Below are 25,754 nucleotides of genomic sequence, written 5' to 3' on the forward strand. Positions count from 1 at the left end.
GTTCAGCAGATGTAAGTATCTCTGATTCGGTTTCAAGTTGGATGTTTGATTCAACAAGTACAATGACTTATTTTACCATTCTGAAATAAACTCCACTCCACCTTAGACTGAGCCACAAAATAGAGCTGGAACCTGTAAAAAAAAGTTCTGCCTATTGTAAAAAGTGCCTGTTTAGTTGTTTCTGTGGGGTTAAATGCCTGTGTCTTGAGAACGTGGGGCGATGCTAGGATTTAGAAATCTCTCACTCAAGAAGGGAAACTGTTGGGAGCTGGAGAAAACAGCTGGGTGTGTCACACATTGCCTAGTTACAGAAAAAGAAAGGGTTTGATCTTAAGTTGGCCTGTATATACACTACGAAGCTGGTTGGTCCTCATTCCAACCACTGCTGTGAACCCAAGGAAAGACTTCAGTGTTAATTTTATTAATAAATAGCTCATTTTCAAAGTACTGTAAAACACATTAATTAAAAGTCTCTTCTCCCTTACACAGAATCATGCTGTGCTTGCAGAGCCTCCCATAGTCAGGTGCTGACACACGGCCTGGGCTTACAGTGTAATTCCTTGACGTTGAAGACACTTCCCCAGGGTCCAAGGGGAGGCTCCTCCTGCCACGTTCTCCTGGCTGCTTTGTGCTGCGTGGGTCACTACTACTCACTGCAGAACTTCAGTGACCTCACTGGCTCTGAAAATTGGCTCCACACAGGGAACAGGTGTCTTAACATCAGGAAGATCTGGATCATACCAACACTTCCAGTGGCTGCAGCTTACAGTCTGAACTTGTTTTGATCAGGGTCTTTTTTTCCCAAAGAGGTGCCATGCTCGTGCCATCTTCCGCAGTCTCACCAAATTCGGTTTAGGCTGCAGGGAGAAAAATTCAGGAGGACTAAATCATAACTAAGTAAATGAACTTCAGTGCCTCCATACTCTTTGCCCTAATAGAGTCATTCCCAAGTTTAATAACTAATTCAAAGTCCCACCTGACTTTCAACAGAATACAATTTACTAATACAGTACAGCAATGGCAAAAGGAAAGGAGGAACGATTTGTAAGATTTTTTTGCCATTTAAATGTTGCTATTTCTTTGCCTTTTTTCACCATTTTATAGCATCTTAGACTTTGGGGAATTAGGCATTTGTTTAATTAGCATGTTTGCTACTACTAGAATATCAGAATTTACATGTTTTCCAAGTTTTACACTTAAAAACCTCAAACATTTTAAGCATATGCTTAAGGACAGGCAGACTCCATGTAAGTCAGTGTGACCACTGAGATGAAATATGGCAAGATCCTTGCTAAAGTGTTTGCAGGACAGGTTTAACATTCTAAGTTTTTATTTTATTGGTAACAGCTATATAATAATTCAAGTAAGACAAAGACGGTGGTGATGGTTTCAAAGTGGCCTGTTCAAGTGCTAACACACATATCCATGACACACCTCTGACAATCCAGAGTGTAGATTATCAGAGACATGTCTGTCTTCCCACACAGTACCTGCTTTTCTTGCTGTAGATGGTCTATGTCTGCAAGAGGCATCATGGAGGGTCTTCCATGAGCACACTGGAAGGGAAGCTGGCAAGATGACAAAGCTTCAATTAACCTGTAGCTGTCCTCCAAAGTCAAATGCTCATTAAACTTAATAGCTCCTGGAAAAAAGACACACATTCTTGCACTTGCTGCCAAAGGGGATCCAAATCACTTTGCAGACATCCCTCCACAGCTGTGGTTTTCATAGAAAACAAGGCAGCTCCCAGAGATGAGCTGGAGGTTGCAAAGGCAGCCCAAAGGCTGCAGTACAGCAGACTTAGGGCTTAGCTCAACTAGCCTGCTCCCCATGGCTTAAACTTAACCTAAGTCTGATGGATGGTAAAATGATTAGGTTTTGGCTTTTCAGGTGATGTTGCAAGAAGAAAACGGACAATATTTGGTGTGTGTGTGTGACAGCTGCAGATGCAACCAGTTCACAAATCAAAAAGTATTACACCAAGGGGACAGCTAACAGTTCCACAGCCTTTATCAGGTCTTTGTGCCTGCTGCTGACAGGCTTCATTCCAAGACCAAATACCAGCCAGGCTGCTAAGTCCTTAAATGAGCACTTATTGGCATCCAGAGGAAATCCAAGCAGAACATTAGGCAGTCACTTCAGAGGTGTCTGCAAGCTTTAGACTTCACAGATGCACAAGACCATCTATAATCTGCCATTCAGCCAAGGGCCTTTTTTAGATATAAAGATATTATCTATTGCCTGCCATTTGTAGAATCAGTGATGTTCTGTGACACAGGCACTTTTGGTTCATGTTTGCCCCTTCAGTATAACCTTGTTAATACTGTGTATGGCACAGGAAATGCCACAAGAGACTGGAGCTACTGTAGTCGACACCTGTGAGGTCTGCTTGTTCCCAGGTGCTGGAAAGCCACAGCCCCTGAGAAGATGGAAATTCTTACTGCACTCCTTCCAAAAATACTTGAGAAGTCCTGGGTGCACTTACACTGGCATTTTGGATACTTATATGAAATAAAAAATGCTTTTGGGAAGTGTGTCCAAGTCTTCTTCCCTGCTTGCTTTCAAGCAGACTGTAGCACCTTCCCTTGCCCCTTGACAGAGCAATTATTTGAATGGTTCAGCACCTGCTCGGATGAGCACATCTCAGAACTGTATTCTGTGTTTCATGTGAGGGTTAGAAAGTACGTTAGGCCCACACATCTATAAATCAGAGCAGTATTGCTTGTCCCTCACACTGCTGTCCATGAAAGGACCATTATTCCCTCCATCCCTGTGAAACACTGTAATCTTGGAATTCCTGCAAACATATTCTGAAATTAGTGACCCGGGGAGGGAGGGGGATGTGCTGTAGAGACAGAAGGGTTAAAACAATGTATAAAAAGAAAGAATGAAAGGAAAGAAAACCAGAGTTTCCTCACCATGGCAGGCCTGGGAAGCTAACACCTTCAGAAATGTCAGAGGCAGCGTTCCTCGTGCTCCTCCTCCTGTGGTCTGCACTAGCTAAAATTAGTAAGGGAACATCAACTTACTTTCTAATTAATATGAGAAAAAGGATGAACTCTAAGGAAACTAAAAATGAGGAAAAGCTAGTGGATTATCTAGTCCACCTCTCTCATTTGAGGCTTAACACACTCCTTTAGTCCGTTCAGAAATGTTTGCATTATTATAGTCAACTTTAGGAGCAGACAAAAACTCACCTCAACTTGTTCTTGAATAAGCTCCTGGAAAGAAAAAGGTAGTATCATCAGTTGCCATTTCTCCCTTTCATTGCCCATACCCTGCTTTGTCCACAACTGTGTATTATTTACTGTAACTCACTTGCCAAGGGACTTCATTGCCTCCTTTATAACAGAGATACTCTGCTATACCCTGAGCCATTAATACAGAAGGAGACCCTGTATCACAGTTTCACCCATATCCACAGCTGACCTCCACAATGCTCTTAGTGACAGGTTGTCTTTTCCGTCGTAATTCATTGGCTTCTCTTTCTACAAAACACTGCGGCACTTTCCTCACTAGAATCAAGGAATTGTTGGTCTCAGGAAATGACAATTCAAGACCCAAGTCCTCCAAATTTTTGTAGCAGCATCTGAGGAAAAAAAACCCAGAAATAAGACATCAACTGCTGTGTACCTATGTCTCTACAGCACATGTAACTATTCTGTAGTCCCCATGTATGTTTCGTCCTGCAATAACTTCCAATCCCAAAATCCATGCATCCTGACACTCCAAGTAACTTTGCCCTTTTAGCCTCCATTCAGCCACATTGTTGCACTCCAGGCTACAATGCATATTTCATGTTCCACAATCATGACACCCAAGCGTTCCTGTATTATGTGGAGAGAAGCTTTACGTTGAAATTTATAAACCTATCTTCTCTAAAGATGCATGAGGTGTCTGCTTCAACACAGTCTCCAAACACTGAAATTACACAGCATAAAGACTCCTTTAAGCCTAAGCAAAAAAAAAAAACCAAAAAGTAATTTCAACTGTCAGGAAATAGCAAATGCTTACAATGGAAACAATATTTGAAGAAATTTATGATGGTCTAATGAACTTTATATCACATTAAGCAAGGAGAGTCCAGAAAAGAACAACTTCTTGGTCATGTGACATATGTCACCCTGTGGATGGAAAAACACACACAAACCCAGGACTTGACAGCCAGATGAGAACTTGTCTTCAACAGCAAAACAGCAGTAAGAAGATACAATTTATTTTATTAACTCAGGGAACATTCATTTAAAACAAAGGTGGTGAAGGTCAGTTTCAGAAAAGAGATTCTTTGAACAAAAAAGAAGCTAATCTAAATGTACTGAAATCAGTCATGAGAACAATACAATTATTAGCCTCCATATGGAGGGAGAGGACTTGTGTCATTCTACCCAAAAAGACATGTACAACCTTCAGCAAGAGCAGAAAAAGACAGAAAAAGCCCATTGTGGTGAAATGACAAAATCCAAGCAGGTACTGAAGTCAATCGGGCCTATTTTTTTTTTAAGGAAGAAAAAAGAAGAGGAAGTTCAAGAGAGTCAACAGAACAATGCATTATTAGTAGACAAATAACAGACTCTAAGCTGCAGGTGAACCAGAGGTCCAGCTGAGCTCCTAAAGTGTAGCTGAAGGGAAAGATCTTTTAGGGAAGTTAATTTATTTAATGACATCAAACCTTGCCACAGAATACCACCGTTCTCTGCCAGCAACAACAACAGAATTTAGATTTTTATGCAATACTTTGTGACATTTTAATAAGGATTGTCTCACAGAGTGGTTGAAAAGATAGGAACTGCAAATAAACACCGATAAATTAAAGAGCAACACAACGAAAGCACCACTAAGCCAGCACCAATAAGCTTCTTGAATCCATTATTTTAAGTGAGAACTGAAAATCTCAGCTTGCATCTCCCTGTGCTGAATAATTTAACCAATGTACTTAAAAGAAAACCATGCCTCTCTGATTTATTTTACTAATTTTTGTAGTATGTTTAGTGATTCAGCTGAAGAAGAAAAGTAGTTCACAGCATTTGCTCAGTCCTTCCAAAAGCCTTTGATGCCATCTCTTAAAACTGTCTAGAAATGCAAATGTAAAAAGTTGCCATGGATAGTGCAGTAACATTTGCCATGATTTAGACTATGGAAAAACGGTGTGCTGGCAACTGATGGTCAGCATCCAACATGGCACGAGTCCTGGTCTGTATTTTCCTAACTGGTTATTAATCGGGAAGAAAAGCAAGGGCATGGTCAAGCAGGCAAATTTGTAGAAAACACTAAATTATTTAGGTAAGCTGAGACTAAAGACAACGTTGAACTCAATGAGAACTTAAACATAAAAATGAGGAATGAAAAAGGTATCATGAAAAATGGACAGAAAAACTGAATTCACTGCTCCCAAAGACAAACACATTCAAATTGTCAGGAATCATTTGATCTATTTGTACATTTTGTTGGCTCCTACATAAACAGAAAAAAATACTTTTAAAAACAGCCCACAACTCTGTGTTTCATTGCCATGAGCATTCAATAAACAAGCAGTACTTGCAAGCAGCAGCAGCCAAAAAAGCAGACAAAAAATATGTATAATAGACAGAAGATAAGCGTGTGACTGCAAGGCTACTGTACAAATCGATGGCACACTCTCACCTGGTGTATTGTATTCAAATTTGACCATTCAGTCTCAAAAGTAGACATATCAGAAAAGAGTGATGTAAGGAAAAGCTATTTCACTGTTCAAGTGAGGGAGCCTTGGCACAGGCTGCCCAGGGAGGGTGTGGCGTCTCCTTCTCTGGAAGTCTTCACAACCCACCTGGATGCATTCCTATGTGATCTGATCTAGCTGGACATGATTTGGCAGGGGGTTTGGACTAGATGATCTCTAAAGGTCCCTTCCAGCCTCTACCATTCGGTGATTATGTGAAAGGTAAGCACAAAAATAATTCAAAGTTGAACAAGAGGCATTATAAATATTGCAATGCTAGTAAGAAATCTTTAAGAATTGGCAAGAACAACATCATCCAAATATTACTTAGCCATGAACAGCCAACAGTTACATTCTCCCATTTTCCCTAAGGAGGTCGAACATACTAGTGCTTTGCAATTTCTGGTATTGCCCATTGTCACAGGAAAGAGCTACCAAATGGATAGAGCAGCAATATTGTTACGATTGGAATACACCCAAAAAGCAAATGCAAAATACAAATGTAGCCCTATAGCAGGCAATAACCTTAACAAGCAGTGACTTAAAAGCTGTGGAGTTTGCCACAGGCATTACAAAGGAGAGTCTGAGAACAATGAGATAGTCCTGTCAATGTTAAGATAGACCTTCACCTGAAAATGAAGAACACAGTGGGGGAGAAAAAAAAAACAAACCACAAATACATGTGGCAGATGACAGTGAGTTTGGAGAAAAAAGTTTGTTTAGTGTCCAATAGGTCTGCAATAGTTCAACAACAAATCTGTATCTGCACTCTTGGAGTACAAAAGTAGTATCCTAATAGTAGCTAAGCCACCATTCTGAAACATTTGGGAAACAGTGTTCATTAGTTATCCTTGGCAGGCACCTAGGATTAAGGAATGCATTTCTGAAGGACTCATAATACAAACTTTCCGTATCCCATCCTGCTCTTCTCAAACAGTGTCCAAAAACAGTGACTAGATCAACACTATGGTGACTGCACTCCAGTGTGCACTCCCAAGCCCTGGATGTGTTTGGAGACTGCTTTGGTGCTCTCCTGACCCCTACCAGAAGGCTTGCTTTCCCTGGGAAACCAGAGCATACTATAGAGGCACCGAGATAGCACACCACAAGGTTTTGTCTTGAGATGCAATGACATGTCTGACAAACACACCAATTTTGCTCTTCACAGATAAGCCTGAGCACAGGCCAACTGGTCTTGGCTTAGGAAAGAATCAACAGCAGCTTTCCTGAGCTTCATGGTAACCTAGTCATACACAGAGATCTTCCTTGTCAGCAAAGCTGCCTCCAAAAGTTTACAGCTATTGCCATTACTAACCGTAGCAATCTTCTTTGTTCTTCTGTAACTTCAATCTCCAAAGGGGGAGAGACAGAGGACGACAGCAACTTCTTCTTGCCACATGCCGCAGCTTCCTTCTCATAGGAATCTGTGAATGAATCATGTAGAAGTATCCTCTCTCAGAATATTTACGCAGGCATTACCCTTAGTGACCCTATGGTTTGGCATGTAATCTTCTGTTTGGATTAAAAAGTGACCACAGAATGCCTTCTCCTGAAACTTGGGGAGGACTGAGAATGTCACAAACCAGACACCTAGTCTCTGGGGAAGGGCTGGTTAATGCCACTTTGTTTTTTTCCCACCAGTTCCAAAAAAGAGTCACCCTAAATAGCATAAAAACCCTACCAATATATTTAGTCCAATTCACAGAGAGCAATTTTTCCACTGAAAAGTCTGATATAAATGGCATTAAAATACTATTCATTAAGAGTTTTCCCTTCAGTCTTTAACTTTTTTTCAGTACCTGAACAAAAGGAGCAGAGTTCCTGGAACCTTCTCTGCAGGAACTGCACAGTATTTCTTGATGAAAGAGGTCAATGATTTTTAAGTATTTGATGGATGGCTATTATGTTTTTTAACACTTGAAAGCAATGGCTAATGAGCTTACTGGGAAGACCATTATCCCTCTGCAAACAGCTTCAGCTCCTGGAAATTTTAGGCTTTAAGCACAGTATTTATCTAAAAAGGCACCAAATGAACTATGCTCTTTACTCTGCATCCCATGTCCTATTCTTCACAGAATAACCACACAATCTTATTGATGTTGTTCTATTTCCTCTTCATTGTTTCTCCTATCAGTCTTCCTGCTCTTTCATTATGTCAGTGCTATTTTAGTTTGATGGTGCTGTGGTTAGGGAGTATATCTTCTATTTCTGGAAATGCTCTAACAATTTTCAGCTGCCAATACTATGCCACAGACACTTGCCTAGCGATCAGAATAAAGACGACAAATGGATACTCTATTAGTTCCACACATTATCCTTATGATAGGTTAGTTAGTAAGTTTTCCCTTCTAGATAAGTTGTTTCTACTCTTCTGTGCACTCTCCTTCTTCTTAAGACCATCTGAAACCCCACCTGCAATAAGCTGCTCCAAGCGGATCCGTTCATGAGCTGCATGTTGGTCCACCAAAATCAAGAGGTTTCCATTTAAAGATGTACCTCGAGAGATGACAAACAGGCAGCTTTGCACCAGGCAATTGCACAGGTTGGGAAGAATGGCCACTCTCTAGAGGCCACATTTAGAAGATAACAATCAGCCCAATTTACAGAAATAAAGTGAGGAGGAGGCTGTTACTGGCAGAACATAAAGTCACTACAGAAATCCAAACTGGCATTTAAATTTATCAGATTGAGTCAGAAACTCTTGTTTGTTAACATCTTCATCTAACTTCAGAACGACAGCTGAGGTCACTCACAAACTGTTCTGTTTAACATAATCTTTAAAAGTGTTACAAAAACTACTGGGTCTGAATGCCTGTTTTGTACAGCTTCCTCAAGCTTCAGCAATGAATATGTCCAGACACTGTGAACACAGTCTGAAAGATATCAGTAATTTGAGAATAATCTATTTTTATAACACTAATCTGAAAGCAGTAGGAACATACAACAACGTCCAAAACAAAGATAAAGATGATCCAGGAAATTTCAAATGAAGACTAACATTTTCCTCTACTCATAATATTATCCCAAAGCAAGACAAGAATACAAACAGGACAGTGTTCCCTCTGCAGTCGAACTGCTCTTAACTTCACGTTAATAACCACTCTTACCTTCCTTTTTATCCATTTCATTCCTAGTGTTGATTAAACAAGCGATAAACTTATTGTCCACTTGCTGAAGAACCTGTAAGATACTCAGAAAAATCATTACCCAATGATAAAACTATTTTTAAAATGAAGGGAAACAAAAGAAGACAACAATCGAAATGGATACAGTGCAGCAAACAGGCTGATCAGGGAAGTGGAAACAACATCTTTTCTGATCCCAAAGGCTCAAAGAATTGGGCCTACAAAACTGATGCTGAGAAGCTTTATTTTTTATAAACACAGTGTGGGGACTAACTATGGAAAAGAAGGCAGTAATTATTTAAGCTAAAAGACAATACTGGCAGAAGATAAATGACCCAAAATCATTGATGAAATAGTTTTGTCTGGAGCTACAAGAAAGTTTCAAAATACCCAAGAAAATAGTTTTGGATAATTTTTTTCAAAAAGAGTCATAAGGTTAAGAGCTCTTGTTCTAAGGTGGGGCTGGAAATTTAGAGGATGGATTAAATGCTCATGTAGAAGTCTCCTTGAGCTGGGAATTAAAGCTGTGCACAGTGACTCTTGAGCATTTGATTTGCTCATACCACTAAAAGAGAAAGGAAACAACCTTTTTTAACCTGACCTGTGTTTAAGGACTTGTGCTGATCGCCCGTGGGAGCAAGAAAGCATTATTTTCCTCTCCTTTTCTGAAGTAGAATTTGCCTCTGTGACTCGATTCCACCTTCCCCTCAAGAATCACAAATCAACCAGTCCTACAGGGAATACTGAGCAGGGATTCCCAACGCTTTCAGTATCTTATCGTTAGATTTAAATTAACAGAAGTGGTGTTAGGGAGGAATTTCTCCCCAAGTCACGCAGACAGAGCTCTCTCTGAATCCTCAGTCTCACATGTGCATTGTTCATCTCTTAGGTAAAAACAAATACATGATTTTATTTCTTTGTAGGGGTGCAAGACACGATTCTTTTCCTGTGCCATGATGCAACATTTTGTGCATTTGGTCTTTTCTACAGAGGTTCTCAAAGTTGCTGTAGGGTACAGAAGGCAGTATTTATCTGCTTCTAAGATGGGAAGTGGTAATCTCTTCTAGTTTACCTCTTAAAAACATACAAAGGAAAGCATTACACAGCTAAAGTTAAGCACAGAACCACTCAGTAAGTTTTAAAGAACAGTTCTTAAAATAAGTGAACAGAAAAATGGTACCTTCCATTTTCCAGCTTTTCCCTCCTGTCTTTTAATCTGTTTACTGTAATAACATTATTTGCTCTTGTTATTCTTGCACACACAGCATAAGTCAGAAAATCACTTGGATCCTTGTCCACCCTAGTGATCAACATCACCATACTCCACACAGTCAGAACCTACAACCTGCAAAGTCAGCAACCTGGTTGCACAACAACAATGCTAACCTGGCCTGGAAGCCTTTGTCATATGTGTGCAAGAGAGGGAGAAAATCCACTTTGACATTTCTATCCAAGCAGACCATCAAAGAACGTAAATTGAAGCCATACATTTACATTAGCTTTCAAGATAACACTCAAAAAACTTGATAAAGCTGTGCTAAAACCAGTTAAACTTGACGCTATGATGACATTTTTAAGAATCACTTTTCAGGGCAGATATAAATCTTACATTGAAATTTCAAGTCTTTCTGTGAAATCTATGATTTGCTTTTGAAACTGCTCTGCTGATGAACTCAATTCCTAAAGTCAACAATGGAAGATCTAGGACACAGATTTCAGAGGAATATAAACTAAGTAAATACCTGTGATAAATATAAGAGACTGTCCATTGAAATATCATTTAGTTATAGGTGCTTCTAAGCAGTAGTAACAGAGCTGCCTCTTGCTTTGACTTAACTACACAATCAAGGAATCTTAGAGCCATTTGCAGATAGCTGATGAACCATGAGAGGATACTAAGACCTGTTATGTCCTCTGTGCCTGTAGGTATCACACAGCAACCTTGGGAAAATTAGGAGTACGAATTATTTCCCTGGATTCCTCTTTACCACCAGGCAGGAACATCACCAAAACTCATCATCTGAGCAGGAATTTGGGGGCAAAACTAGTACTAGAACATATTGTACCTGCATTGAATGAACCATGTCTTTGGTGAAACGGTAAGGATATAAGATATTGTGAATTTTCACAGCCAGATTGTCAGCCTGACCGCTGGTCACATCAACAGCAATCTGTAAAAACAGAATTACAGATTGAGCAGGATAAAAAGGATATGGCAAAAAGAACCCCACCAAAAAACAGACACACACAAAATACCACAAATAAACTAGCTTTAAGGGGAAAAAAAAGGAAATAACTCTGTATTTTGACACTCCAAGCTTTCTACACAAGAGAACTAGTTAAAAATACCACCTGGCAATCCCTCTGCTTCCATCCCCATACACTTTCCCATGCAGCTATCACCTGTAACTTCAATGCATTCAGTTGCATTGCATACTTGAAGTATCTATCATAAAACCAGAAGCTGATGATCAGCCTACAGGAGCTCTCAGTGGACTGCATTACAAGAGACGTATTACTCTGAAATGAGTCAGGGTGCACTCACAGCAACTGACCAGAAATGTTCCTTCAGAAACTCACCAGCAGGTGGTTTGCTACTCCCTCCCTATTGTTTGCAGGTGGAAATGGCTACATACACGTGTTTGCACACACACAGGATCATAAAAGATAATGCCACCTCATGACAACAAAGGAAGTTTTCCTAAAAGCTCCAACATTGTTTCCCTCTGACATGCTACAATCCAACCAGGTTACAAAAACAACTATACACTTCTAAGACCCATTGCATCCCAGAGGAGAAAGCTGAGTTAACTCTGTCCACAAAGAAGACAAACACCATATCCCAATTTTGCCATACTTTAACTTCTGATTTTAAGATGGCCATCTCTGTAGAGGGAAAGGCAACTTACAATAATGTTTTGGGGTGGAAACGAGAGCTGGCAAAAGTTCAGCCTGACACCTGCTTCTCTGACTTTCAATAAAACCGCAACAATGGCTTATACATAAAAAAAGTCTATACAAACACATAACTGCCAGATCTATAATTTAATCACTGAACAACTTCTATGCAACAGCCACAATATTTTCAATTTTGGTCCCTAAGTCAGAAAAGAACAGAAGGCTAAACTGACTCCTATTTTAGCATGAGATGCAAGACAATGCTTACCTCTGGACAGGGAACAAAAACAGGATTATCCCATTCTGAAAGCAACGACTGGAGAGACTCCCCTGCATCACCTAGGAAAGAACTCAGAGATAATACAGGGCCCACCACCCTGCAGTGCACTGGAGGTGTATTGGGGGGTACCTCTCCCTCACACAAGGACTTTTTTTCCATCATAAAAAGGGGAGAACACAGAAAGAAATAATGGAATGTGCTTCTCTACTGAGTGCTTTAGCTGGGAAGGACAGTGTGCAGCTTTCCGACCCCTAAACATGCTGCAGCACAACTCAACAGCCCTGGAAACTGGGCAGGGGGGTGGGGGGTGACGGAAAGAAAGACCTGTTGAGCTACCCACTCCCTCTGGACAAAGCCACATACCAAAAAGATTATTTCATCCTTTCTACTGAAAAAAAAAAAGGAGGACTGAAGCTATTTTTCACATTCCAAGGCTGGAACGAGTACAAAGAAGGGAGTAAGTAATTATTCTTTAAACTACTGACATAATTCAACAAAGAACTGGGTATTTCATCCTGTAAATAAGTATCCCCTAACCTGCCTTCAACCCTAAAAGCTTTTTTTTCTAGTTCTAGATTTGAGATGACTCACACAGCCCCATTGTTAACAGACCTTGAGTAATTCTGGGTTCCTGTTGGGACATCTGGGAGAATTCTTTGATTTTTTTTTCAATTTTTTTTTGTTGTTAAGCACAGAACATTGTGTCCTGGAAAGCTGCCCCTACCTCTCAGATCCTGGCTTGATACAGTCTTCTCTTTTTGAGGTTTAGGAAGGAAGGGTAGCACAATCTCACTTCTAAAGGGATGGCACCTGAACCAAATCCCTAAACACAATATAAATTTAGTGCTGCAGATTCAACAGTGTGCAAAATTACTAACAGCTACACAATTATTCCTGTAAACAAGCGTGTGCTTCGCCCTTTACAAATTAAAGTACCCTGAAGATTTTGCAATCTAACATTAAGAATAACAGCACACAGAGAGAAAAGGTTATGAATTATCAGACACACCTGCATCAGGAAATGTATTATTTCAAAATATTACTGTAGCTTTTGCAAGACTGTCCTTAAAAAATCGCTGCTGCTTTAATCACGGAAGAACTCTTTCCAGCATTTATGCAATCATAAGTACTACCCTCAATGAAAAGAGGAGGCACATAGTAAAGTCTGTCAGATATCAAAATATTTTTTACTTCCCTCTGTTAAGCTGTGACAAAACTGTCTGTCTATCACCACTCTTATCAATACTTACTACAGTTATCAGGAACCTGTAAAGCTGAAAACTACAAGTCGGTGAGATCACATGAGATATCAGAGTTAGCCTAACAACATGTTCCTTCCCAGTCAGGAATGATTTAATGATATTACAAACCAGCACTGTTATCAAGATTATTAAGAAAAGTGGCTCAGATTTCCAGCACAGTGGTAAACATTTCACCCTTCCTTTGGTACAATTCTGACTTCTCTTCTTTGTGAAATAATAATGAATTAATAAAGTTCCTTTCTACTGAGAAATTAAGGGTGTGCATTCAGGAAAAGTGGCAGAGTGATAACACCAAAGAAAACCAGCTGCATGCTGATAAGCTCAGTATGAAAAGGCTCTAGGAGACCCGAGGCCAGCTCCTAGGCTCCTGGCTGTTGGCTCCACTACAGCAAGGACCAGTGATGGTCCTACCCTGGGGACTGAGAACCGTTTCATGAATCCAAACTGGCAGCCCAGCACAGAAGCGTGATTCCTGGTAAACTGGCAAATTGAAGAATGCTGCCTAATTCACCCTTTGACAGAACTTTCACGGCTATTGTCATGATAGTATTGTCATACAGTCTCCCATCTACCTCCCATCTGTCTCCCATGATAGATAGGAGCATCTATCATCTATATGAACAGAAGCCCAGAATTTTATAAATGGTAACAGAGTCACCTCCCTGCTTCTTGTTGCAGAGAAAATTCTCATTCAGGATATATATTATCCACAAAGCTGGGGCTTCCTTGCCCAAAGCCCAGGGAGAAGTCAGAGTTGGCAGAGATATTATTAGTAAGATTTTTCTGACAAGTAACATCAGAAAAGGTGCTGAGGACAGCGATGTGTCTACTTTATACATGCAAACTACATACAACTACCATACTTGAGTATTCATTTTCACTTGCCTAAATTAGATCAGTAAAACACAGCAATGTAATTATGTGTTGGTCAGCAAGGTAGTGAAAGGAACAAAAAATGCCAACATGGCTGGCAGAACAACGAAGACCAAGGTGAACTGGGATGTTAATCTATTACAAATGTCTACCATTAGATTACTCAAAAAGGTGTCTGATGGTGAAATGAATCTCGATAAATTTCCTGTAGCAATCAGCTTAATCAGTACAAAAATGCCTGAGTCTAGCCTACAAAATCTGGCATTTCTGCTGAGCACATGGCACGCGGCTGGAAAAAAGAGAGTAAGTGGCTACTGCTGTCAAGGAAAAGAGGAGATGGATCACTTTTACCCCCTTCCACCTGTCACCAATCAGTGTAATTTCCCTAAATGTGTGTATGAAATGCTGCTCTTAATAAGTCAACACTGTGGGGTTACTGACATTACTCCCAAAAGCAAAATGAAAGCACACATGACAAGTGAAGGAATTATTCCCGTCCTGCGTCTTAACATCAGTCCAAAACAGTGCTCAACTCCAAGAAACCTGAATGCTGTTTCTTATGACTATGAATATCCTTTGCTTGAAAAACATGTGAAAGAACCTGTCTGTTGAACTTTGCAAATCTAAGATTTATAGGGTCTAGCCAGAGTTCAAACATCTTGTGAAGGTTTGAGAGGTCTAATCTTCAACCTAAGAAAAGCTAAAATGCTGCAGTAGACATCTCACCAAAGAATGATACCATTCAGAGAGATAAGAAAGAGTGGTACTTTTGATAACAACAGTAACAATAAGGCTAAGAGTGAGCAATGCCATTGGAGGTTAAAAGATGTAACACAATGTATGTCTTCAGTGACTCCAGATTATAATCTAAAGGCATAAGAGTACATGAGGCGTTCTCTCTCTGAACATGAATGCACTATCCCAATGTTTTGGGCAGATGATCAAGCTTCACAGCAATGCTGTTTGGCTACCATACAGCACTGTGAACAACCAAGATGGATAAAACACTTCAATGGAAGACAGTTAAGTATAAAAAATTATTGGCATCAATTATTAAAGAGAATAGTTCAATGACTAAAACACCTGTTGCACCAGTGTTCCTATGACTGGCGATAAAGAAGGAATTAACAGACAAAAATGGAACAAACCAGAGGCTATCACAACTGACTGGACAAATATTTCAGGGGAGTATTATCTAGAAAGAAGTCCAAACTACTTTTTCCAACCAAATTCTGCAGTAGCAAATATGATCTACCTGTGGAATGGCTGCACCTTTGCTCACAAAACCTGCCTAAAGACAGAATGGAGAATAACTTTGAACAAAGACAGATGAGACACCACAGAAAGCCAAGCCCAGCAGACAGATTGGTGAAAGCTCATGAATGCCATACTGCTGAAAAACCAATACAATGTAGTGTCCCATAACCCCTGTAAAAGCTCCGCCATCAAACTACCAACAGTGCTGTACAACATCTCCTACAAAGCTAAGTGTGAAGGAGCAGCCTTCCAAAATCTGCAGAAAGGAGACCAACCATCCCCAATGAAGAATTAAGAGTTTTGTTCACTTTTCAAGGGTTGTTTCAAATTTTGTATGCAGTTAAGACAAAATGCTAAAAACCACTTTTTTTTTCTAGTATACTTCCTTTAAAGTGTGTCCCTCACTTTTTACATAACAACACTTATACATAACTGTGATCACAGCAAATGGCACAATGCTCAGGCAGCTGCCTGTTAAATGACAAAGCACTGGCATTTCCTTTTTACTGTCTTACTAACAACTACCTTCTGGTATCTCAGATGTTAATGTTTTACCATCTCTACAGTCTCCCAACACTTTCCTGTTTACCACACAGCTATTACAAGTAAGGCAGTGGGTATTTCAGTATAAATGGTCAGGTGCTGCCAGCAAGATATTTTCTGTACTTAGCAGAACCAAACCTTTTTTCCTGATCCCATTTGTACACCACCAACCAGCCCCTGCCCTCTTACCATTCTCCAAGACAACATTCACAGCCATTGTTGTTGTATCTTGGACGCAGGGAGCTTGAAATCTTTCAGTAGGGGGAGTGCTGTAGGTGCTCAGTCCAGTTGCTTTATTGATGTATATTGTCTTACCCGATGAAACATCAAAATCTTGCAGCCAGTCAGAACTCTGCCAATTGTTCCTGGTATCACCTGTGCCCGTGTTGTCTGCAGCAAATTCAGAGTTCCTTGGGAAAGTCATATGGGGACTCTCAGTATCTTTCAAACTTTGTTCTGAGGATTGATCTCTGAGGATTGTACTCTTATCTTTACAGCTGATGTCAGTACAGTCCTTTACAGCAGGTAATGATAAAACACTGCTTGAAGGGACTGCGTACTTCCCTTCTATGCTGCTGAGTGGTGATGGGCTGACAGGACCTCTCATGGACTCCGCTCTCCTACCACTTGATTGCCAGCATGTATCCTCCTTAGAAACATTGTAATTACACTCCCCCAGGGTTCCCACTGAGGATTTGGAATTCTGACAAACATTATCCAAGAAATCTTTATTTGAAGATTCAAGATCAAAGAAGTGGTCATCTTTTCCACTTGAAGCTGTTTGGAATTGTTCATCAGGTTGTTCTACTTCGTGGTCACTTTTCTTCCTGGACAGTTTGGATGATAATGATCCTGGAGACATTTTACAGCTCATATTTTTTTTACTAATCTGAGAGTAATCAGACAGTGACAAAGGACTCTGACAAAGGGCTCCTTTGTCCTGTGAAGTTTCTCCACCACAGCATGAAGTCCCTTCCAAAGAAGCAGAAATCTGTCTACTATTATTAGAAATTGTTTCTTTCATAGTTGGAATTTCACAAGTGCTCAAGTTACTGTGATTTTCATTCTTATTCTTCGAAAAGTCACACTTAGCCTGTGAATTAAAAGCAGTTAGATGACATTCACTCAGCTCTGACAACGGTGTCGCTAGTGTGTACTTGACTCTCCCATAGTATCTCTTGAACTTTTCTAAGGAACCCATCTGTGTGGACAAGCTCAGCTTCTTAGAGGGCTGAGGTCTTGGCAAAGCTATTTGTCTTCTAGTGCTTTTTATAACTTTATTGTGAGGAATACCTGAAGAAGTTGCCAGCGGCAATCCTGTAACTTTCAATGTCTCATACTGTCTTTTACTGGTGGCAATCGGCACAGCTATCTTCTCATTCAGCTGATTTGACAAAGTTTTGTTCTCTAACCTCTCACTACCATCAGCCACGGATATTTCTCCAGTGTGAGGTGTATATTCTTTATTTGTAGTACTGGAAATAGCTGTAGCATTTAAAGGCTGAATTGGAAAATTTACTTTCTGGCCAAAAGCATCCTTGGCACTGGCAGGGCCAGCTCTACACTTTGTGTTTAATGCAAGACTTGTTTCTGTTTGCTCACACTCATGTGGGGGCTCACTTTGCCTAACGCATGCTGTGAGGCTTGCAGAGCACAATTTTAATGGTATTGAACTATCAGCCCTTCTTCCAGCATCATCTGTCACCTCAGCTGTTTCTCTCTCTCTTCTTGCATTACACAGTCTCATCAATGAAATTCCAGAGACAGTATTGGGTTCTACTGCTGTTTCAGTAGGGTCTTCTCTCTCACATGGCAACTGAATAACATTATCTAAGGTACGGGCTGTACTGCTTTTCTGCACCACTTTATCTTGCCTGCTTCCCATGTCTTTTCTGTTGTTCTCTGCACAATGCTGCAAGTCACTACAACTGTCTGTTTTCCTTATTTCTGATCTGGTCACCCTACTGAAAGAAGAATCAAGATTTTCGGAAGGTTTCAGATGATTATTGGATGCTTTTGGGGAATTGTTAGTGCCTTTTGGCTCCTGCTCCGAGATATTTGATACAATGAAATCAGAAGCTGTGTCATCTTTGCTGAGCAGTGGAATCTCTGCTTTAGTGTTTCTCCATGGACCTGATGGTTCAGCATTCTTCTCACTTGTGGCAGTTTTGGTTTCCTGTAAATTACTACTTGACTCTGTAAGACTTGAAGGTTTTTGCCCAGTACTGGATTTCCTTTTGACGTCTTTTGATTGCAAGTTACACATTTCATAGGAATCTGCAATTACATCACATGCTTTCTTGAAGTTGTCTTGGATACTCTTCTCATCAGGGACTGAGGGCTTCAGAACTGGAGCATTATACAAACAAAAGTCATTATCTTCATGACATTCTCTGACATCCTCATTACACGGTTCAATAAATAAATGTTCACGTTTTAGAAATGTTTTCACTCCTTCCTCTACGCAAGCTAGAACAACATCCCAGTTCTGGAACTCAATTAGAGTTTTTGCAGGTTCCAGACACACATCATAGTCACTGTACGCACAGATCACGTTGAGAACAAAGATCCCATATGACTCTGGGCCACAGCGATGACGACCAGGACTTGAACTGGCCTGTCTGCTCGCAGGCCCACTTTTTGCCTTGCAAATGACACTTTCTTTTCTTAACAAAAAATCAATTAGTTTATGTATTCTCGTCTTTAAAACAAGCCTTCTATTCACGTACAAGAACTGCATATTCTTGTTGTAATGTCCTTCAATACTGATATAACCACTTAGCTCAAATCCCCCAGACTTATGATTTATTTCTCGTAACTTCTGCGACCTGCCCAGTCCGTAAATTTGACAAAACCGGGAGTGTACATCTCTTGTCTTGGGGAGCTGAAGCACCATGGAACAAGAAGCATTGTTCCTTAAAGAAAGTGAAATGGAGGGATGCATCAGCGAAACAGCCTCTACTTTCTGTCTCACCCTCTCGAATTCCAACACAGGATCCATACACTTCCTCCTCACCGGTAACTGATGGAACAGATTACACACGGTCACTGTAGTTCCACCACTTGGTCTGTTCAGCTCAGCTTCACAGACTTCCAGCGCTTGCCCATTGTGAAACAGTTTCACAAATGTCTTTGCTGTCCTGTTGATCTTAGATGAAACTTCCACTACACTGGCCAAGTTGGCTATGCTTGCCACAGCCTCTCCTCGAAAGCCATAGAACATCGGGTTCTCCAAATCTCCCACTGAGCTGCACTTGCTGGTGAAGTACCGCTTTCCCATCGCATTTAAGTCCTCTCTCCCCATCCCGGAGCCGTTGTCCACCACCTGGATCTTAAAAGCTTCCAAATCCACCCTGATAGCTACACATGTTGCTTTGGCATCAATGCTGTTGAGGATAAGCTCCTCAACACACTGCCCCAAGGAGTTGATAGTGACTCCAGAACGTAGCCTGGCTCGCACATCTTCCTCCAAACATCTGATCATGTCAAAATCTGATAGATGAGAAACTCAAGAACCTGCAGGGAGCTCACTCCTCCATGTTCCTTCCAACAGCTCCCTGGGTGGAGAGATAAACAAATAAACAAACCCCAAATTAAAGGCCTGGAAAAAACCCTTTCATTTATTGGACTCACACTCATAAATACGCTTCTGTTAGCTTTCCTGGTGCTCGGAGGCTTCTTTTGTAATTACTTTCCAGCTCACGCTTTTACTAGGCATCACTGGTGTCTTCAGGGTAAATGGGCAGAGTCTGAGGCTACACTCTTCTCTAACCACCTACGTGATCTGCAAACTTAACAGTCCTAAATCGACACCCAAACTCGACAAGGCTGAACTCAAATGACTTGCCCGCACAATACTTCTGCCGACGTTTGTACCAAAAATCTACCGACAGAATCACCATGAAGCTGCCACGGAGCTACCTTCCTCTGGTTTTCAGCTCTGCCTCCTCACACCGGTTCACGATTCTGGCCTCCTTTCGTGACGGGCTGCCCGGCACCAGGGCCGGAGGAGGGCAGCCGAGACCTGCGCCCAGCCTCGTCGCCACAGGCCGCCCACGCCGCGCGCCCTGCCCTGCCCTGAGCCCGCTCCTCCACACAGGCGCCCGTGGTACCCGCCGGCCTGGCACGGCACGGCACGGCACGGCACGGCACGGCACGGCACGGCACGGCGCGGCGCGGGACCAGCGGCCGCGGGCTGCCGGACCCGCGCGCGGTTCCTCCAGCAGGGCAACGGCCAGCGCAGGCCTACGCGCTGAGCGGCGGCGCGGGCGGTGTGGACAGTGCGCATGCGCATCTGAGTGTGCGGAAGCGGCGCGGGCAGGGGAACTACGACTCCCAGCAGGCCCGGCGGCGCGGGCAGGGCACGCCGGGAGCCGTAGTTCCCGGCCTGCGGCGGGTGGCAGCCAGGCTTGCGGCGGCGGGAGCAGAGCGAGGAGCAGCCGCGGGAAGCACACGGGCGGCCCGCCCCGGGCCGCGGGAAGCACTGAGCCCTCCCGCGCCGGGCTGCGTCCCTCAGCAGCACCGCGGCTGCTCCAAACGCCACGCATCAGGCATCACCAACAGCAGCAGCCTCCCAGGGCTGGCGGCCGCTCACCCCGCGTAGGACACGTTCATTTCACACAAGCAGCAAGCTCCAAGCACCTTTATTCTGAAAGAAAAATAAAGTTCTAGGACTAAACCGCTGTTTTGGGGCATGCAGACCACAGAAATAACGGGTTTAGCGATTTTTTGCGCTGGCATTGATGCCGTGAGTTCCTTCCCGTCGGCCTGGTTACACGTTTTACCCCAAGCCCGCTCTGCACACATTCAGGGAGAGGCCGAGTCCAAACGAGCCCCTTCAGCAAAGGCTGCACAGCTCTTCCACCACCCAGCAACATTTTGTGAAAGGCTGTCAAGGCTTAAAAGTACAACAAACCAATACATTTGAAATGTAATTAAATAACGTTCTCTAGAGCTGAATATTGGCTGACTGAACGACCAGGGGAATGCTCTACCGGGGCAGCTTACGCTCCACATTCCGCTTCTTCCTGGACAAAGTTATTTCAAAATCTGGAAGTCCTTGTGCTCCAGCGCCGTGATCTTCCTCTCGTTGCTGAAATCAGCTCGGCTGATGCGGGACTGCGGACTTCCCACTTTCCTGAGCCATTCCTGCAGCTCCCGCACCCTGTCTGCCGGGCCCTGGATTTGTCCTTGCACGGTGCCGTGACTAGTGTTTTGGACCCAACCGACGAGTCCCAGTCTCTTCGCCTCCCCCTGAGAAGACAATGCAGAGCAAAAGGAGATTAATCCAAACTGTGAGAGCTACAGAGCACCATTGGCACACAGGAGTCAGTTTTATAGGCAAGACGCGGACCTCCAAGGAAGTTCCTACGGCTCGGGCCGCGGGGAAGCAGCCGAGGGTTCACCCGACTGCTCATTATATCCTTTCATGTGAAACACTGGGTCTGAAAGGCATTTTTCGGCCACGCTTACATAACGCCGCACAGGCTGCCAGCAGCACCGAGACACGGCAGCCCCCATTCAGAGCAGAGGGATCCGTGACCGCGGCCCGGCCCCACGGAGGTGCGCACAGGAGCAGCCGCAGCCCCGGCAGTGCTGACACAGAGCCGCGCACACCGCAGCAGGCTGCCCGCCGCTCCGAGGCCCGCCCCGCGCCGCCAGGCCACGCACCTGGGTGTACTTGCGGAAGAACACTCCTTGCACCTTGCCGGACACCTCGTAGTCCACGGAGACCAGCCCCGCGGCCGCCGCCATGGCCCCGCCGCTCCGCACACCCCGCGGCGCCGGCGCGGCGCAGCTCGCGCTGGGGGCGGGGCCGTGCCCGGCCCTGGGCCAATGAGGAGCCCGGCCAGCGGGTGGGGCGGGGCAAGCGCGCGCCTCGGGGCGGGGGAACCAGCGAGCGGTCGCGTGCGCGTCTCCAGGCGACAGCCGTCAGCGGGGCGGCCGGGCCCGGGCGGCGGCGGCGCGGCGCGACAGACGAGGAGGTGCCGGGAGCCTCGCGCGGCAGGAGACCCACAGCCGATCCGGCGGCCACGCAGCTTGCCGAGGAGGCCGTGCGGAGCGGCAGCCGCGGCCCCGCAGGTAACGTCGCTCGCCCCGCGCTGCCGGCCTGCGGCCCGGGCGCCCGCCGTGCTTCGGGGGACGCGGTAGGAGCAGCCAGGGAAAGCCCGTCAGAGCCGTGTGCCACCCCGGCGGACCTGCGCTGCCGCACCTGACGGGACACGCTGTGGGAAACGCTCCGAGGGAGTGTAAGAGCTTCCCTGGTAGTACGGATGAGATGGGGCTCAGGCAGGGAGCAAAGGAAAGCAAATCTTTTTTTGTGCTGCATAAACGATTGGGGGTGGAAGAGGCAGCACAGGAGCTCTCCAGATGGAAGGAACGTAAAGATGTACTGAACCCAGAATAGTTCCAAAACCTTTGCTGATATTTATTATAGCCTTTCATCAGGCTCCAGGTATAGACTGTTAGGAGAAAATTGTCCAGTTTGAGACCAGATAGTCTGTAATGACTTTACTTCTAACTTCAGGCTCTTTCTCAGGTTCTGAATGCCTTTATTTCCATCGCTGGGTTCTGTGGTAACAGCCACTAGGTTTGTTCCCAGTTCCTGTCTGGGACACCAGAAGCAGAACTTTCAGTATGAACTCATACCTGCCAAAGAGGAAAGTTTAAAGGATCTCTGTGCCCAAGAGAGACAAAGATATTTGTGTTCTCCTACTGCAAAAAGCAGTCAGCATAGCTCCAGGCAGAGAGCTGGACTGCGGAGCAAGTATCTCACCAGCCAGACCAAGACTCTGCCACCTATATCAGTAGCAAAGCAGAAAGGAGTGGACCGTGCCCATCCCCTGGAACCAATTTTTCACCACAAGGTTGTAAATGTTCCAGTGGTCAATGCGGCACAGCTTGGAAGTTGCCCAGACATGGAGGAAGCACCAAACCATAGGTCTAGCTCAAAGAGCAAAGGCAAGCCTCCAGCAGGGAGGTCTCAGCTAGCTGCAGTGCTTTATCCTTGGTCAGCAGAGCCTAAACAGTCAGCTTTCCATCTACACAGGAGAGAGCAGGACTATATCCTAAAGTTGGAGGCAGAAGGACTGAGCCTGAAAGAGGAAATTAGAAAGAAAGAGGCACTCCTTATTGAGAACCTGATGAGAACAAACGAGGTGCTTAGTAGGATTCAAAGAGAAAAGGAGCTTGGCAAAGAGAAGAATAGAAACAGAGAAGCAGAGAGGACCCATGAGCAAAAGGCTGCAAAGCACCCTGAAAAGGAAACTCCCAGAGTTGCAGTTGGGCCAGGTGAGGAGGCTTTTGGTGCGCCACAGTCTGCTGAGGCCACTGTCCCTAAGCCTGGCACCACCCTCCACCCTCAAGAGCTGTCTATGGAGAAACTCAAGGAGCGTTTAGTGGCCAGCAACAGCAAGATGAGAGAACAGATGCCTGTGGAGAGTTCAGCTTCTTGTTCCAAGCTGACCCCAAAACGTAGCCCTCCTCCCTCTGCCCTCTCAGATCGAGAGTCTAGTGACCTCCCATCCACAGAGGTGCTGTATGTGCAGGCTGACAGTGCTGTGGAGCAGGAGGAGATCGGACAGTGCAGTTTCTGTGGACGTAAGTTTCTCCTCATGAGGCTTGAGAAGCATTTGAGTATCTGTGGCAAGAGCCAAGGCTCCAAGAGGAAAGTATTTGACTCCAGCAAAGCCAGAGCAAGGGGCACAGACCTGGAACAGTATCAGCAGTGGAAGAGGCCAGAGAACCCTCAGGTAAAATGCAGTCCCTTTGCCTCCCTTGATTCACATCCTTTGCTCATGTTCCTTCCACCTCAACATCTGAGATGTGCCTTCACGTCTACATGAGGCTAAGGGATACAATCCAGCTATTGCCTCTAAAAACTCCTGGCCAAATGGATAAATAGATCCATTAAAAATACAATAAATGGGGTGCAAGGTTCCTAACTGACTTATCTTTGTAACGGGTGGAGGGTGTACTCCTGGAGAAAGCTCACTCTGCTGTAGTAGAGTTCTGTCACATTAGAGGCTGCAGAGGACTGACAGAAAACCCAGGTAAGAACACAGACTGTTAAAATGAAGACAGTGGAAACACACCGCTCTGTTCCTGCAGAGCAGCTACAGCAACACTCCTTGGCCTTGCTATTCTCGTTATTCTCAAGCAATTCTTAATTATTGATTTTTCCATTGGTACCTCCTTCAAATCCTTCTTGGTGATGGTGGTTTTGATCCCCTTTGTGAGACTTGGCTTCTCAATGATGAGGGAGTGCCCAGGGGTGGGTGACCTGAGTTGGATCCTGAGCACACGAGTGAGAAAGAACGCTGAGGGTGGTGCCATTTGCTGTGACTGCCTTTTCCTTCTGCAGAATAAAACACCTATGAAGAACAACTGGAAAGAGAAGCACAAGCTTTTAATCCAGAACCTGTGTCAGGCCCGCCAGGTGCAGCAGTTGGTCTCCAAGGGAGCAAAGGCCTCTGACTTGCCCCCATTGCCTCCTGTTGAAAACCCAGACTATGTTCCCTGCCCCTACTGCAGACGCCAATTTGCTCCTCAAGTAGCTGAGAGACATATTCCCAAATGCAAAACCATCAGGAGCAGGCCCTCACCTCCACCACAGAGGCGGCTCTGCTGAGGCGGTCTCCAGCCCTTCCTGCTGCTAGGATCCCCTGCCTGTTTTCTGCCAGCTTTCCAGCCACAGACACTTGTGCTTTCCCTGGTCTCCACACTGGTTGTGAGCATTCAGCTTGTATGCACAGCAAGTGGGTAGCTTAGGATGTATAAACAGCAGGAAATGAGTAAACTGGAACCTTTATGCCAGTCTCCTTGAATTAATAAAAGGTGTAACTGAATTAAACAAAGAGTAGCTGAGAAATTCAGTACTACCACCTCTCCTGTAATATTAACTCAGTTTTCCTTGCACTGTGTTTTATTGACTGTGTTTAGTGGACCCTAAAAGTCACCAGAGTGTCAGTGGTGACTGGGGTAGAGGCACGTAGAAAAGTGTTTGGTACCGTAAATAAATCCATCTCTTGGGAACTTCCCTTAAGTGACAGGCAAACAGCTAATGCCAAGACTGAAACTATAGATTAAACAAAGGTCATTGAGATTCAACCATCAAGCTTCATTTGCCATCCTTATTTCAGAGCTAACCATGGGCAGTTCACCCCTCTTTGCTGAGCTATTGCTGCAGGTCCAGACAGACAGCAGTATCCAGAAAGTCTCTGGTAACTGGTGTAAAGCTTTGGCTAAACTAAGCATAAGGCTCAGAGCAGAGACTTACTCTGCTCCTCTGCGATCACAGTTAGTGTTACCCTGGCACGACTCAGGCTACATTACTCACGCCAACTCAGCTTCCTCATCTGCTACTGCAGTATAACCCGCCTCTCAGAGACACGTGGCATTTGTGGTATCCAGGTCTCTGGTGATGCTAAGTCTTTAACCCAGCTCTGTTTCTCCAAACATCTCCCAACTTGCTAAAATCCTGATAAATAGTTAGGAGTGCCAGACACCGAGTGTGCAGGAACAGTGGGTGGAGCAGGTGTCAGGCCCTTCTCGAGGCCTTAACAGGCAGCTGATGCTGTTCTGAGAGAAGAACTTCGAGCCTCTCTCTTCCCTTTACTCATTTCTCACTTGACACTTAAACTGTTGAAATAAACACACAAGCAAACGCCCCCTGACGTCAGGAGGGGAGAATGCAGAAGCCAGAGAAAAGCGTTATTTTGTTATTTGTTTGGGTTTTTTTAAAGGACATAGAACCTGACATTTTTTTTCCCCATAGCAAAGAACCTGCAAGCCCCTTGACCCTCTTTCTATAAGTAAAAAAA

At 44.0% G+C, this 25,754-nt stretch overlaps 3 protein-coding genes across 8 annotated transcripts; 1 reads left to right on the forward strand and 2 right to left on the reverse strand.

Annotated features, from left to right (window-relative positions):
* Nucleotides 1-400: 400 nt before the first annotated feature.
* MLH3 (mutL homolog 3) lies at nt 401-20,102 on the reverse strand. 5 transcript variants are annotated; one of them, XM_061997615.1, is made up of 12 exons: nt 19,855-20,102; nt 16,123-19,490; nt 11,987-12,057; nt 10,887-10,991; nt 8,803-8,875; nt 8,108-8,191; nt 7,011-7,119; nt 3,430-3,589; nt 3,198-3,221; nt 2,919-3,000; nt 1,491-1,642; nt 401-857 (listed from the first exon to the last, which is right to left on the reverse strand). In XM_061997615.1, the coding sequence occupies exons 2-12, from the start codon at nt 19,415-19,417 to the stop codon at nt 786-788; spliced, it is 4,227 nt and encodes a 1,408-aa protein (XP_061853599.1). In that variant the 5' UTR covers nt 19,418-19,490; nt 19,855-20,102; the 3' UTR covers nt 401-785. The 5 variants fall into 5 exon arrangements, 3 of the variants coding, with proteins under 3 accessions (XP_061853599.1, XP_061853600.1, XP_061853601.1); XM_061997616.1 differs by having other exon boundaries at nt 772-857; nt 1,491-1,568; XM_061997617.1 differs by lacking the exons at nt 401-857; nt 2,919-3,000 and having other exon boundaries at nt 1,517-1,642.
* Nucleotides 20,103-20,560: 458 nt separating this feature from the next.
* ACYP1 (acylphosphatase 1) lies at nt 20,561-21,726 on the reverse strand. The gene is made up of 2 exons (XM_061998293.1): nt 21,604-21,726; nt 20,561-21,186 (listed from the first exon to the last, which is right to left on the reverse strand). Exons 1-2 carry the CDS (start codon nt 21,685-21,687, stop codon nt 20,971-20,973), a joined length of 300 nt encoding a protein of 99 aa, XP_061854277.1. The 5' UTR covers nt 21,688-21,726; the 3' UTR covers nt 20,561-20,970.
* Nucleotides 21,727-21,928: 202 nt separating this feature from the next.
* Nucleotides 21,929-24,712, forward strand: ZC2HC1C (zinc finger C2HC-type containing 1C). Of its 2 annotated transcripts, none has more exons than XM_061998260.1 (3): nt 21,929-22,181; nt 22,472-23,684; nt 24,296-24,712. In XM_061998260.1, the coding sequence occupies exons 2-3, from the start codon at nt 22,479-22,481 to the stop codon at nt 24,560-24,562; spliced, it is 1,473 nt and encodes a 490-aa protein (XP_061854244.1). In that variant the 5' UTR covers nt 21,929-22,181; nt 22,472-22,478; the 3' UTR covers nt 24,563-24,712. The 2 variants fall into 2 exon arrangements, with proteins under 2 accessions (XP_061854244.1, XP_061854245.1); XM_061998261.1 differs by having other exon boundaries at nt 21,940-22,014.
* The last annotated feature ends 1,042 nt before the right edge of the window (nt 24,713-25,754 follow it).

This window comes from Colius striatus, chromosome 6, assembly GCF_028858725.1.
Source record: "Colius striatus isolate bColStr4 chromosome 6, bColStr4.1.hap1, whole genome shotgun sequence".
NCBI lineage: Eukaryota > Metazoa > Chordata > Aves > Coliiformes > Coliidae > Colius > Colius striatus.